The 15,163-nt window shown below is 47.4% G+C and overlaps 2 protein-coding genes across 6 annotated transcripts in view; one reads left to right on the top strand and one right to left on the bottom strand.

Moving 5' to 3' along the window:
* Pka-C1 (Protein kinase, cAMP-dependent, catalytic subunit 1) overlaps positions 1 to 15,163 on the top strand; it is a 443,650-nt gene that overhangs the window by 314,419 nt on the left and 114,068 nt on the right. The window contains exon 3 of one of the 5 annotated variants that reach the window (XM_050186154.3): positions 1,372 to 1,584. The exons of the other annotated variants lie outside the window; for them this stretch is intronic. Within the exon in view, the coding sequence (XP_050042111.1) occupies positions 1,503 to 1,584 (82 nt within the window). The 5' untranslated portion in view covers positions 1,372 to 1,502. The remainder of the gene's footprint in view (positions 1 to 1,371; positions 1,585 to 15,163) is intronic. 5 annotated transcript variants of the gene reach the window in all.
* On the bottom strand, positions 12,580 to 13,818 carry LOC126539881 (uncharacterized). Its single transcript, XM_050186693.3, has one exon. It carries the CDS (start codon positions 13,780 to 13,782, stop codon positions 12,589 to 12,591), a length of 1,194 nt encoding a protein of 397 aa, XP_050042650.2. The 5' UTR covers positions 13,783 to 13,818; the 3' UTR covers positions 12,580 to 12,588.

Below are 15,163 nucleotides of genomic sequence, written 5' to 3'. Positions count from 1 at the left end.
ATTCTGCCGTCGGACAATTTTAATAATGTTTAACAAATATTTATAACGCTGTACGTTCTTGAATATGGTCATTTTGTGTGTAAAATCATGAAGCCGTTTAAAGCAGAAAGTTTAGGCAAATCCATGCACACTTCTCATAATTGCCATGCTGGCTGAATTCCGCGCGGCTTGCAGCTCCCGTAGACGCCATAGCACCACAGTTGCCTTTGGTTGCCATTTTATGAAGCTTTATGGGAAACACGGGAACAGAAACGAGGAATCGTCAGAAGATACGTGCGTGGAGGCTGAAAGTGACTGACACTGTGGTGTTCTATCAATGAACAGATGTTGGGTGAAAAAAACATTTCCCTTCCCATACCGCTGAGTATAACAGCAGTTTAGTCATTGAACGGTAAGATCAAAGTTGTTAATTCGTTTCAACAGAGGTATTACGCGTAGCGCAACCGTACTCCTTATTCTTACTAATGAACGCGCAGACTGCTGAAAGATACGGTTAGTTATTAGCTTCATTTTTTGGGATGGCATCGGGGAATCTTCGCAGTTGGGCGGCGCCATTCCTTTTGCCCTGGAAAAAAACCCCAGAAACTAAAATTACCCATGCTTGAAGATTGTCGATTGGCGCTCAGTCCGCGCTCCTCGTTTCCCTGCTATAAATTCAGCGCAGTTGTGGCGCACCCAGCATGTCTATTGCATACGTGCCCCGTATCGTGTCCTCCTGGCTTTGTATATGTCATACTAGTTTGAAAGGGCACTCACCCCTTGTAGGAGATGGCGAGGTGTTGCATTAAGACTTCCATATTTCCTGCCATATTCCTGCCTTTTATATGAAGCGCCCGTGTGCCGATTGTCTATAAACGCTAAATTCTTCTCCCAACAGATGATTACGTCAACAGCTCGGCATGCGTTTCCTCACGTGGCCTGTCTGGCATGTAAATGGGCCGCGCCTGAGGCGTGCACTTGCCTACGGCCGGTTCGCTTCGCTGGCGACGTGAGCCCTCTTTGCGGCCGATCTCTGGCGATCGAAAGCTAAGCTTGCTCGCGTCGCACATGAGGCGGTCTATCACTGCGATGTGAATGCGGCGCTGTTGCCGATCTAAATGAGCCGTTGCCATGACTGGGGTGCACCTGATGTCCGTCGCGGACCCACCACGCAGAGGCATGCGCCGGTTTCATGGGCGTCTGCATGCGTCGGACGCTTCCCGCAAGTTGCACGAGTGACTCGATTCCTATCCATCTGATTCGGCTTTAAACCGTCTGAGCCACGGACCATGACACGGGGCCCGTTTGCCGTTTCGAGGCAGCAGGAAAGGCGCCGCCCCTACACGGCCTCGTCGCACCACTGATCGCTTGTGGCGCGCCCGCAAATCCCAGGGTTCGCCGTGGGGCGCGCGTAGCGGCGGCCCAGACCGAGCGTGGTCGCCGGTTCGGACCAGAGGCTCTCGCGCCGGTCCGATCCAGTCGCAGCCCTGGCTGCCGTAGACAGAAAGCCTGGTCTCGGGCCCATGTCGCGTGGCAGGCGGCCTCCACCAAGCGGAGCGCGATCACCCTCCTCGGCCAGCTCCCACATCACCGACAACAAGTCATGTGAGCGCTCCCACTCGCTGCGCTCCAGCTAAGCCTAACGGGGCCGTCCTTTAACGCAGACAGCCCGCGGAAAGGCTCAGTATACTTCGCTGCAACCGCTATAATCGTGGCGTTTTGAATGTGCTGTAGCCTAACGCGGCGCCAACAACAGTCTTCGTGACTGACGCCTGTAGACAGCTTTGTGCTCTGCACGTCATCGTCATTGTGATTAGTGGTCGCAAGCACATAAATAGTGCTTATACAGTTTTATAGTCGATATACCGTACGATTATTTCATTGAGCTGCATGTGGCACCTTCAGAAGTGTTGCTATAGCGATGTGTCTAGTGTCTTTTTTTGTTTTTGTACCGTGCAGCTGCATGGGATTCGGCGCACTGTTAGAAATCAAGCAGTAGCCGTGTACGATGGTTTGTGGGCGCTTGAATACATTCAAATCGTTATATTACAGCAATGATGAATTGCCGCGTGCAAACTGACTTGTGTTACGAGCCACGGTAAGTCACCTTCCCGGCCTCTTTCCGTGTTACTTGTAGGTCAGCTGATGTTGAGGTACACGTTGATACGTACCGGCCACTCGCTGGGACGAAGGCAGAATGCCAATCATAACAACGTAGACGTATTTATCCAGCGTGTCATTTCTAAATCGTCGATTCTTTAAGATGTCGACACGTGCAGGCGCAGTCATTTTTTTTTGCATTTGAAGAGTTGTGAAATGCTTGTGCTCAAGCCGTGTAGTCCTGCGCCAGTATTTGAGCAAATTCGGGTTGCGCCTTGTAGACGGGAAAGCAATCACGAAATCTTGCGGATGCTACAGCCGTGTTGTACTAAATGTGCTGCAGCCGTCGTTTCTTTTCGACGCACGCGCGCCCACGTGGAACTGCTGGTTGGGCGTCCGGCTTTTGAGGGCCTCTCGAATGGGCAGCGTGTCTGGAGGTGGTGTTTTTCGTTCGCAAGTGCCGGCCGCCTGCGCTAATGATGTGTTCAGCATCAGGATTGTGTGGAATTTGCTCTTTCAAAAAATTCTAGCCTAAGCGCTTTTTGAGAATACGGGCCCTGATGAGCGCTGCCTGCAACTTGCAGGGAGCGTCTCAGTATGGGGGGTGCCCAAACGGCGCGAGAAGTGCGTCTATCAGCATTCCACAAGCGACCACTTCTCGAAGCGAAATGCCACGCGGCCCTGGTGACGGAACAGCGCTTGGTGTTGGCCGCGGCGACAAACCGCGTCGGTGTCGTTGCAGTCGTTGCTCCTGTGTAGATAATGCCACTGCGGCCAATGGTTCTCGGGACACTCGAGTCCTCTGAATCGTCCGGCCATCGGCCGCGTGGGGCGACTGCTTCCATCGGAAGCGGTTAGCCACGACCGTTTGGGCACCCCCCCCCCCTCCCCCCCTCGTTTATTTTTTCCTGAACTGGCGAGCGATATATGTGCAGTTGTGAGATGGGCACCTCTGGGGAGCTTGGGGAGCTGCTGTCACGCAAACGTGTACCTGACCACTTGGAGCGCGAAGTTTAGCTAGCGGGAGAGTGTACGGAGAAGTATGAAGATAGGTGAAGTCGGAAAAATAGCGATATCGCAGATGTCGAGGTAGAATCGTTGGTGACATCGCTCGTCCCTACGTGAGCTCGCCGACCCTCCCACATCTGTTTGTGCGTTTCTGCAGAGCGTCTTGGGGTGTTGTGCTTGTGCAGCCCGCGTAACTTTAGCGGCCCGGCGTCCGCCGCGTCTCGCCTCCGAGCACCGTGCTTCGCTTACTGTGTATCCCTTTCTGTCGCGACGTTCAACCTCTTATGCCTACTCACTTGCAACGACTTACCATGTTTGTATCCGTGTTAAGGTGATGCCACCGAGCGCAAATAATATTATATAATAATAATAATAATAATAATAATAATAATAATAATAATAATAATAATAATAATAATAATAATAATAATAATAATAATAATAATAATGTGCGACCAGGAGCAACCGGAGGTCTAAATACTGCCGCACAACGAAACAAACAAAAAGGTTAAAACAGCTACAACTAGAAAATATGGGATAAAAAATTAGAACGAAAAACAAGAAAGAACAAGATAAACAGTTGCATAATGAGCAACGATGCAGCTATAACGCAAAATTAAGAGTACATGAGTACATGAAAGTGTATCCAATGCTGGGCAAGTTGGTATTCCGTACTGGTGGAAGATAGCGCGAAAAAAGAAAAACAAGGGACGAGAAAGAAACACGCTACAAGCGCAGGCTAACAACTGTAGTTTATTGTCAGAAACACGTATATATGTGACACAAACATTTGTAAAAGCTTCAATATCAGCGGTTAATAATAGAGTAGGTGTAGGAAATGGAGACACGAGAATACGGCCCTTGCAAAAATGCATTTATCCGGTCTCTAGAAAGTCCGCTCACGTTTGTCTTAAGTTCAATAGCGAGTATGTAAATTTTATAGACTGCTATAAACAAATTTTATAGAGTATTCTATAGACAGTCTATAGACAATTATGGCATTGCACTTTCTAGTGATTTTATCTATAGATTAAATCCTATAGGCTGGTATACAGACGGTCGAAGGACATAAGAGGTAGCTTTAGCTCGAGTGCTCCAATCTAAATACATGTAAAAGGAGAATTCGTTTTTCTCGGCAACCATTGCACCAAATTTGACGAGGCTTTCTGCATTTAAAAGAAAAACTTAAAATGTAGTGACTGTTGGTTTCGAATTTTTCAGTTAGGTTGTTAATGTTTTATTAAAAATTGGCAAAAATCGAAAATTTTCAGAAAACGAAACTATCAAGTTTACAACTCTGTAACTCAACAACTAAATATGATAATACAATTCTGTGAATTGCATATAATAGTACATCTAAAGCGGACAAAATTGATATGTTACACATGAATATAAAAAAAAATATTATTAATAGGGAAATACAACTTTTGCAAAACCCTTGTAACCAATGTAACAAATTCACGTAAGATGTAAAATGACATACTGAATTTGTCCGCTTTGAATGATCTAATGGATGCCGTTTACAGAACCGCGATATCAGTTCTTGATGCAGAGCTATAAATTTGTAAACTTCGTGCTTCTATTTTTTTCGAACGGTCAAATATTTGAAAATCGTTTTAAGAAAATTCAAGCCCTAAATCGAAATTCCGCTTCCAACAGTCACTAGAATTTAGCTTTCTCTTTCAAATGCAACAAATTTCATTAAAATCTGTCCAGGGGTTATCTCACAAGAACGTTTTTGCGTTTTACATGTATTTGAATAGGCCGCGTCGGAGTTAGGCCCGAGCTAAGGCTTCCTCTTAAAATTTCGCACTTTATATTGATTAGCCTTTATTTAATGTCTATATAAAAATTATTATAAAGTCTGTATAGACTCTTTATAGCATTGCCTTACACTTTTTATCGGTATCTTTTGTTGTAGGTTTATGGACAGATCCACAGAATGGTCAGTCTATATGGTATCTAAATCTATTTCTGCAAGGGGGAAGAGAAGTGCAACTAGAGAGAGGGCTCACAAAGAAGTGTGAAGCTCGGAACAGACAGAAGACGACACGTTTTGAAAGACATCACGATGGAGGAAATAACAGTTGCGTTGACTTTGCATTCTTTGAACAGCCGAGTGCATGTCTGCTGAAAGAGGATGTGGAAGGGTCACGTGTTCCCTGATAGTCTTCTGCGGAACCCGTAGTTAAACATAAAGTTAATAGATTCGTGCATGTTATAATTCCATGAACGATTTTGTAAAAAAAAAAAAAAAGACTTCAGTGCGACTACGTCTGCAGCTATAGGTGACGGAAGTGTAGGATAATTATTCAAACTGTTCAATGTTGTTGGTGCAGTAGGCGAGAAAACGATGTCTATATACATTTTCGAACTTATTCTGCACATGGTCTGTGAAAATGCTATTTGAATTGTGTCGTCTTCTCTTACGTCCGTGTTGTTTTTTGTTGCGCCATATCATTTGAGTAATGGATTACCAACTTGCCCGAAATGCTGCTCTCATTCATTCGAAGAGCTTGGAAATGGCGGGGAGAAGAGAAATCGGCCGATAGTTTACGACATCCGTTTATTGCGCCTTATTTAGACTGGAAGAATGCGACCGGTTTTTCAATCATGTGGAAAAGTGGAAGTATAATACAAAGTAGAGATTGATGTCAGTACAGGTACGAAGATACTGCCGTATCCTTTGACAATTATATGGCGGCCAGGATTCCATCTGGGCCCCAAGGCAGAGAGGGGCGCCTGAAGCACTCGCTGGTGCGATTCTCGTCAGAGAGTACAGCTGCTGATGGACAGTGCTTATGCACAGAGAAGGGAACAGCGAAAAAAAAAAGAAAAAAGCCTGCGACCGTTTGCACTTCTCCACCGCAGCAGTCGAGCAGACAGATTCGATATCCACGCAATCACTCAATCAATCAATCAATCAATCAATCAATCAATCAATCAATCAATCAATCAATCAATCAATCAATCAGTCAATCAATCAATCAATCAATCAATCAATCAATCAAATTTGTTTATTAAAGTGGCCAGGAGCAACCTCGAGGGTTTTGGTGCTGGCGCACTCGGCAAAGCAATGCACAGGAAAAACAGTGCACGCACGCACGCACGCACGCACACCCACAAATTTGGCGAATACAGATTTTAACAGAGCATAAAACGTGTACACGAGGTGAATACAAAGCAAAAGTGGAGAAAACAGAAAAGGATTACGAAATGGACGGAACACGTACCAGATATGAGAGTTTTTGTTCAGTTATTGAAATTCCTCTGCTACTCCTTTCAGGAATATATTAAAATTAGGCATGAAGATATCCAGGCACTCTGAATGGGCGTTATATGTCGCCTGCACTCTAGATAGAGGGTCACAAAAATCGGAAGGCTGAAAGGCGCGCTGTTTCCTTGTGCCTTTCTGCGGAATGTAAAAGCGCACATTATAGAAAGCAAGTGCGAGCAGCAGGTTTTTCCATGTAATAACTTGTGAAGAAAAAGAACATCCGATTTGTTGCATCTACAGGTGAGGGTGGGTAACGTGAGTGTCTGTCGGCTTTATGGATATGGAAGGCTTTTGACAGAATCGATGTTTGAATACAGATGTGAACTTTTTTGCACACTTTCGAGAACAACTTGGCCTATAAGTGTGCCCCAAACGACGGAGGCGTACTCAAGAGCTGGAGGGCATGCGCTCTTATATAAACTTACATTATTATTATTATTATTATTATTATTATTATTATTATTATTATTATTGCATGCTTCAAAAAAGAAAGGTGGAAGAATCAGGGGCTGCATTGACAAAGCTGCTCGTTTTGCGCTTTGCCGTTGGCAGGCCGCCTTCGTTAGTTATGTGTCCAGCGTAAGGATTGGCTGGAATTCACTCCTGCGAACAGTTCTAGCGTGAGACTTTTTGTGAATACGGAGCCAGGTTTGCCAAAGCCTCATTCGGCGTGACTGTAAGCGTCTGACAGGCAGCGATAAACCGATGTATGTACGAAACAAGCAGGCAGGGTATAAGAAAGTCATATCCATACGAGAATGTCAACGCTGAAAGTGTTAAATGAAAACCAAAGCACACATTGAAAGCAGAGAGCACAGAAAGCATTGAAACCAGTGTGCACTGAAATCACACAAAAACAGTTCGTTGTATAGCCAACACAAACCCAACATATCACCACCATTTCTCGCGCACTGTTGAGATTGTCCACGCTAAGATCGCTGCCAATCGCCCCCAACATCGCGCATGTGTGCGGTCGAAAAATCGCTGGTGTGTGTTAGCCGTTGAACGCTGGTTATTGCCTGGTTCTCATTTGTGTGATTATGGACTCGCAGCTGCTATCTTTATTTGTGTGTGTGTGTGTGTGTGTGTGTGTGTGTGTGTGTGTGTGTGTGTGTGTGTGTGTGTGTGTGTGTGTGTGTGTGTGTGTGTGTGTTGCTATACTCACCTGAGTGCTATACGTACGGAGAGGTTGGAAACTTGGTTCTGTTAGTCCTGTGGTGGCATAGTGGCTTTGGCGTTGCGCTGCTAAGCCAAGGGCACAGGATCGAATCCCGGCCGCATTTCGATGGGGGCGAAATGCAAAAAAGCCCGTGAACCGCGGGCATTGGGTGCACGCTAGAGAACCCCAGGTGGTCAAAATTACTTCGGAGTCCCCCACTACGACGTTCTTCATAATCATGTCGTGGTATTGCACGTAAAAGCCAACAATTATTATTTTAGAACTATAAGTAGAGCGGAGCTCGTTGTCATGCATTTTCATGATGAAGCATGTGCCTCACGGCAGAAGGTACGCTTGAAAGTGATCATGACCATCTGTAGCCTTCCACGCTCTACGCCTTACGAAGTAAAATTAATTTCGCCATAATCAAAAGTTGCGAAATTATTAATAAAATGTCGGGTGTGTCTTGCAAAGTAACCTATAGGTCTGCGTACGGCGTTACGCAATCTCATTAACTGGGAGTTGAGGAACATGGAAACGTAATTTCAAGCCGTTTCGTCAATCCGGAGTAGATGCAGTGGAACAGTAGCTAGAAGGGGATAGCTTTCACTTTGAAAGCGATGGTTGGCCCAGTGAATGTAATTTACTATATTAACAAATTCGACAGCTCGAATCATACTCATTGGTTGCTTAAAGCACGGGGAAAGTGCTTCACTTATCAGGCACCGTTTATTATTGATGATCGATCGGGCGTACCTTGCGTGAGGTTCCAGTCATCGTACTTTATATATATCGTGTCTTTCAACGGATGAGTTGTCAGTGTATGTTAAGGAATCGAGCTTGCCACTGTAGAAAGAAAGAAAAAAACAGAGCCTACTTTCAGCTCGTATTCATCTTTGACGAGCATACACCAGCTGCGAAGTATGAAACAAAAAACAAAGAAATTGACCGCCCTTCCACTACTGTGAAGGAGGGGTGCAAGGGAAGCTCGGGATCCGCGGCTCTTCGTTGTCGTAACGTCTCGGCTTCGCGCTCCCTCGCGGCGAGGTCGGCACGTCGACGACGAGCCCTTTCTCGAGCGAGTTCCTGGCGGTGTTCAGGAACGCATTGGCCGAACGCACGATACACGGCCCGCTCCCACTGCCGTCGTTCAACGCAGCCTGCTCTTCAGCAGAACGAACCAAGCGCAGCCTCCCTATCTGACTGCCGAGCCTGACCTGGCTGGAAAGGGCGGGCGCGAGGCGAGCGAACACGCGATCACACTCTTTTAATGCGACAGCGTTAAGGAGCTCGTGTCGCAGAAAAGCCGGTGTCGTCGGCGTCGGTGTCGGCCGTGAGCGATAAATCCCAGCAGGCACTTCATGAATAAAAAACATCTTGCAAGATGGGCTGGGTGGGAATCGAACCAGGGTCTCCGGAGTGTGAGACGGAGACGCTACCACTGAGCCACGAGTTTTTTTTTTCTTTTTTTTTTTTAAACCGGCTTGGCAAAAGAAAATACAATGTGAGTATTACATGGCCATAAAAAAACAACTAGTCAATGCCGGATCAGTGTGGTGTGATAAGAACGATGTAGGCTAGTCACTTTGTCCAAAGCACTTAGCCAATCAGGAGGATCACTCAGTGCACAGAAAAATTCGCGTGTATATAACACACTTTCAATGAAATATTCATGGGCTGGGGCCTGAACAATGCGCTCGTGTCTAATATCCATACGCGTTCGCCACACACTGTGCATGCACAGAAGCATTAACAGTTCAACAGGCACTCCCTCTGGTTCCGCGCATGGCAGGAAGCGTATTCCGAAAGCACTTAAGGGCAATTCCTTTTTAAGGCTACGTTTTAGAATATCCCACAAAAACACTGCGTCATGACAGTCCAAAAAGATATGCTCAATCGTCTCCGGTTTTTTGCATATAAAGCAATTCACAGACCAAGGTACAAAAATACCTTTGCTTTGCAGCCACGGTTTCACTGGGAGAGTGCCTGTATGTAGTTGAAAAAAGAAAGATTTAACAGAAGCTCTTACCGGCATTCGTTTAACTCTCTTAAGAACATCTCGTTCTGAACCTAAAATAAATACTGTACGGTACAACGGTACAGGCAAGAATACATCAAAAAGATCTTTGTACAACTTCTTACTAGTAACAACGGCCAGGTATTCACTAGAAAATCTTGCTTTTAGTATTCGAAAAGACTCGACCACTTCACGCAAAAAAGCACTCAGAGGCGTTGGCCCCGCATACATGGACGACACTACATAATCAGGCAATGAATCACGCAGTCTAGCTTGAATCATTGTTCTCAGAAAAGCATCCTTTTGATCACGCAAAAAAATAAACCTGCTTACAATCTGTTTGAGGAACAAATGTGACAACCCCAGCCCCCCATTCAACACTCTATGGAACAGATTACTACGACTTGTACGTTCCCATGTTGAGGCCCAAATGAACATCGCAAATACTCTATGTAGCTTTTGCACAGACATCCTCGTCAGATACAACGCTTGCATCACATAAAAGATTTTCGCTACTAAAAACAAGTTACACACTGTGGCTCTTGCAAACATTGAAAATTTATGCCCTCCCCATTTGCCGGTGTGGGTTTTCATTCGCACTACTTCATTGTCCCAATATTCTTTGCTATCTCGATAATGTTCGAGGGGGACACCTAAGTAGGTGCCTGGAGTTACCGTCCATTGCATGTTACAAAAAGTCTCGGGCTTGTATTGCCAATTCCCATGCCAAAAACCAAGACACTTCTTCCAGTTAATAGCACTTCCACTTGCAGTACAATATTCTACAGCCTCTTGTACAACTGCTTTAACACTGTCATAGTCCGTACAAAACACTGCTACATCATCAGCATATGCTAAAACTCGAACTTCAGTTTTATGAAAAGTGTAACCCCGAATGTTTGGGCTCTTCAGCAGCCGCAAACAAAAGGGCTCGAGGTAGAGAGCGAAAAGCAGGGGGGGATAAAGGACAGCCTTGTCTCACAGACGACAGCACAGGAATACCATCACTTAACTGCCTATTAATTATCAGCTTCGCTATACAACCATTGTACATCATTTTAACACCTTCTGTAATAACAGTTCCAACATTGATATGGTCTAGGATCAAGAACAGAACTTCGTGTATGACTTTATCGAACGCCTTGTGTAGATCTAATTGCAACATGGCCACGCGCCCATACATTCCGTCACAGCATTCAAGGACAGTTCTAGCTGTGTGAACATTGGTAAAGATTGACCTGCCTTTTATGCCGCATGTCTGATGTGGCCCTACAAGTGACTTAATAGCACTTTGAAGGCGTCGAGCTAAAATCTTCATGAATATCTTATAGTCCACGTTTGTTAGACTGATGGGACGGTAAGATTCAACAGACTGTAACTTAATCGGATCATTCGTTTTAGGAATTAGTACTACGTGGGACGCTCGGAAGGATGGAGGACTTGCTTTCATTTCATAGAATTCGCTAATCAGCCTTTCAAGTGCGACTGCCATTTCTGTTCTAAAGGCTTTATATAGAGATGCACCGAGACCGTCTGGCCCAGGCGACTTGTTTGAACTAAGCTCCAGAATCGCTGATTCAATTTCCTCAGCCGTAATACTGGCTTCTAGAGCGTGCACAAGGTCATCCTCTAATCTCGGCATCAGCGATAGGAATTCTGTTCTGAAGTAGTCAGTGTCCGGAGTATTAAGGCTGAAAATATCTGTGTAATGTTCGACAAATGCCTGCTTGATTATTTCTCTTCGATTTGTGATTTCGTTTTGATAGCATATTTCAGTTATCTCTTTCGACAAAGCGTGCCTTTTTTCATCACTGAGCGCGCGTTTGGTAGGCGTCTCTCCGGACCACAGATTCTCGTTACGCGCCCTTATCACTGCGCCACGGTACATTTCTTCGTCTATTGCCTCAAGCTTAGTTTTAGTCTCTTTAATTTCTTTTGTGAACAATCCCGGCTCGTAGCACTCCGTACTTAGCATAAAATCTAGGGCACTCTGCAGCTCTTTAACTCGTTGTTTTTCTTTTCGCCGGAGCACACATGATCTATTAATAGCGGCTATTTTAATATCACATTTGAACTGCTCCCATACTTGCATAAAACTTCCGGAGTTACTTCGCAGCATGTTCGCTATATAATCCTTGACTTTAGTCACGTACTCTTCATCTTCCAGTAATTTATCATTAAACTTCCACAAGTCCCAATTAAATTTCACAGCTATTCTCTTCGTACCGATTGTAACCATCGTCTGGTAGTCAGAACATAACAGCGAACATTCGACAGGAACATATATACGGTCCAATCTAGCATGACTGCCTGCCTGAAAGTGAGTGTACATTGCCTGGTCTTCATGCGTCGATATCAAGCCTACATCTTCAAGGTCGTGCTCACCTACAATTTCGGAAAGTAACTCGGCGCTCCGATCTCGAAAGGAACGGTTTGTTGTCCTATCCTCTGGTCTACAGACGCAATTGAAATCACCAAGCAAGATCACCCGCCTTTCAGTAAGCAGGACAGGCTTCACCTGTCGGAAGAAACTCTCCCTTTCAGCAATTGCATTCGGAGCGTATACACACACAGCTCTCCAAGCCACTCCATTAGATTCAAAATCACACATTACTAGACGCCCACTTTCACACGAGAACACAGTATCGACAGCCCCAACACCATTTCTTAAAAAAATAACGCAACCACCCGCTCTTCCAACAGCATGACATACGCAAACGCTGTATCTGCTACGATAGACCGCTACCATTCTGTCTGTTTGTTCCTCGTCTTCAATTTTAGTTTCCTGAACCGCGAGCAAATCTATTTCATTTTCTAGCAGAAGGCGGCTCAGTTGCAGTTGCCTTCTACGCGCCGACAGGCCCCTTACATTAAGCGTAGCAACACGTAGGCTGGACGTGAGGTTGGTAGCCATCTAAGCAAAATGGTGACGCCGATCAGTCTACTCACACATCAAACAGGGTGAATCCACATCCATTAAGGCATTTGAGCTTAGTACTGACCCGATCAAAGACCGGGCTGCAACCGTTGTGGCAAAAGAAGCCTCCGCTAAGGCGGAGGGAGAGCAGACGCAGTACTGCTTTCCGGTGGCAATTTCGGTTTGGGCTTGAAAGGTCCGCGGCGCGTTGAAGGTGCCTTCGGCGGAGGCTCCTCGCCGCGTTCCCCGACCAATCTCGGTTCCTGATTATCCGAATCCTCGTGAGCCCGCTTCACTGGTACACTTGACGCTGCGGGCATCTCGGTATCGGCGTCTTCCTGTTTGTCGCCCTGCTGCCCAGTCGTAACCAGGCTTACAGCAGTCACGCTATCCGCTTTTTCCGGAAGGAACGCTGGCTTTGATGCGACGGCCGGCTGGGTTTGGTCCTTACCGGCTTGGCTGGCAAGGGGTGCGGGTGCGGTTTCCTTGGATGTTGACTCCTTGATAGCATCATCTCCCCCACTTCCGCGGGTTGCTTCGACCGCGTCTGCTTCATCCATGATGTGTTCGGCCGCTTCGTCACTTCGTGTCTGGCCCGCAACATTAGCGTAGCTACGCACGCACTGACTCTCATCGTGGCCGAAACGCCGGCATAGCCCGCAGCGTGGCACCCGACACTCACGGCGTATATGTCCTTTTCCACGGCACCGAAGGCAGAGCGGAGCCCTACCAGGAACATGGACGAGAGCAACGTCCTCACCAACGCGCAACTGATGGGGCAAGTCCTCGATGGTAACACCCACCTTCAGTTTCAGTGTAACCGACCGTGTTGTTGAAGCCTTGTCGACACAGCCTTTAATCTTCCATTTATCGCGGGTTATTTCGGTCACTTTTCCGAACGCTGCTAATGCCACGCGCACGTCGTCGTCTTGCACACCGTGGAGCAGCCAAAACAGCTTCAGCCTGACGCCTCGGTTGGTCGGGTCAATAACCACGCAGCGGTGGTCTTTCACATTGAAAGCTTCGGCCTGCAGAATCTTTGCCTTCGCTCCTTCGCTGTTGAAAGTAACGGCCCACAGGTGGTTCATCTGATATGCCCCAAGGGCAACCACATCCGGCAGCAAAGACAGACGCGCTAGGGCGTCGCGAAAATGCTCGACGCGATATGGCCTGGCGGTGACATCACCATGCAGAAATACTGTGTTCAAAACACTCGAACCTGATGGCAGATGCGGGACAACCATTTCATAATCCTGGGCAGGCATTTCAGTGCTCCTGATACCGCGACCCGGCTGGGCCGCTAAAGCCGCTCCTTGGGAGCCCATGAAGCACACGTCCGTCACGCTCGGTGGCCGGAAGTCGTCTCCACTGAGCCACGAGTTCGATGCTTCAAAGCGGTACAAAAGCGCCTCTAGTGAATGCGGTGTTGCCTTAGAAACGAGCTGTTTCTAAGGCTCAGGCGTGCGTCGCTTGCTCAGGCGCACATTTCGTTGCCGCGCCGAACGCTGCGTTGCTCGACGCTCACCACGTCCTATGCGGGGCGCGTAGTCGCTGCGCCGTAGCCCATTGTCTTACACCCCTTGGCGTGTCGACGGGAACGCTGTCGCGTTCCACTCTTGAAGGCGAAGGTTAAGCGTCCTCCAATTATTCCTCTTAATCCTCCTCTTTCTCTGGAGGGAGGGGACGCCTGTGATTGGCTCGCGCCTTCTGCTGCGTCTACTTCTTCATGCGTATAAAACCCCGTTTTAAAAGGCGCGTATAATGAACCGACAGTGGCTGAATCGGTTAGCGTGGTGGTCTCGCATCCCGACAAGCAATTTTTATTTTCGCGCGGCTTGAGTTTTTTCGTACGGCAACACCAACACCGACGCCGACACGAGTGAGGCAATACAATCTTCGCTTGAAAAAACCTCTAAAGCGAAACTTTACTAACCGTGTCGAGCCGAGTTTCGCCGTCGCCAGCAATTTCACCCTCATTTGACCGCAGCTGTGCCGTAGTCTTGGCAACGCATCGCGTGACTCGCCGCGCCGAGCTCCGCCGCCGGTTTCGTGCATGCGCTCTTCCCAGCTGGGTCGCCGCCTGACTACGTGACTCGCCACAAACCTGGCTAAGAGGAGCGCCTCGCTCGCCTAGTCAGCGCGAGCTTGGCCATGGGTGAGAGCGGGGCCGGCACGCGTCTTCTGTGAGCGTTGCGCGGGAGCGGGCGGCTCTGAGCCTTCGTCGGCAAGCGGCCTCTGACCACCCCGCGGATATCGCCCGGCGAGCTCTTTCACTGGAGAGGGTCCGGAATGCTACAGGCGTTGCACCGTCGAGATTAATGTAGCAACCGCGCTCGCGCCCTGTCCGTTTGTGCTTCGACGCTGCGGATGTTCGCGGCGTCTTTTTACATGTGTAGCACTTGCGCTTTCCCTGTGGCACAACAGGCGTCGCACCGTCGAACGATGCCATGCGATGCCTGTCTACCCGATCCTGATCAGTCATGTCCAGCAACCGACATAGGCACAGCCGTCATACTTGGCTTAACGATGATTGTATACCTAAGTATAATAATTACAGCTAAATCAAAGGTTATCCAAGTGAAACCGAGACTTAACTAGCTATACCAAGCTTTCGCTTTGCATATCCAGGGTTAGCCGAGTTAAGTCGCAGCCAATTTTTGTTGCGATAGCAATTATATGGACACTCCAGGCGCATTTCTGCCACCG

This window comes from Dermacentor andersoni, chromosome 11 (assembly GCF_023375885.2).
Source record: "Dermacentor andersoni chromosome 11, qqDerAnde1_hic_scaffold, whole genome shotgun sequence".
NCBI classification, from domain to species: Eukaryota; Metazoa; Arthropoda; class Arachnida; order Ixodida; family Ixodidae; genus Dermacentor; species Dermacentor andersoni.
Note: the sequence above shows the minus strand (reverse complement) of the source record. Positions and strands in the feature narration are given on the sequence as shown.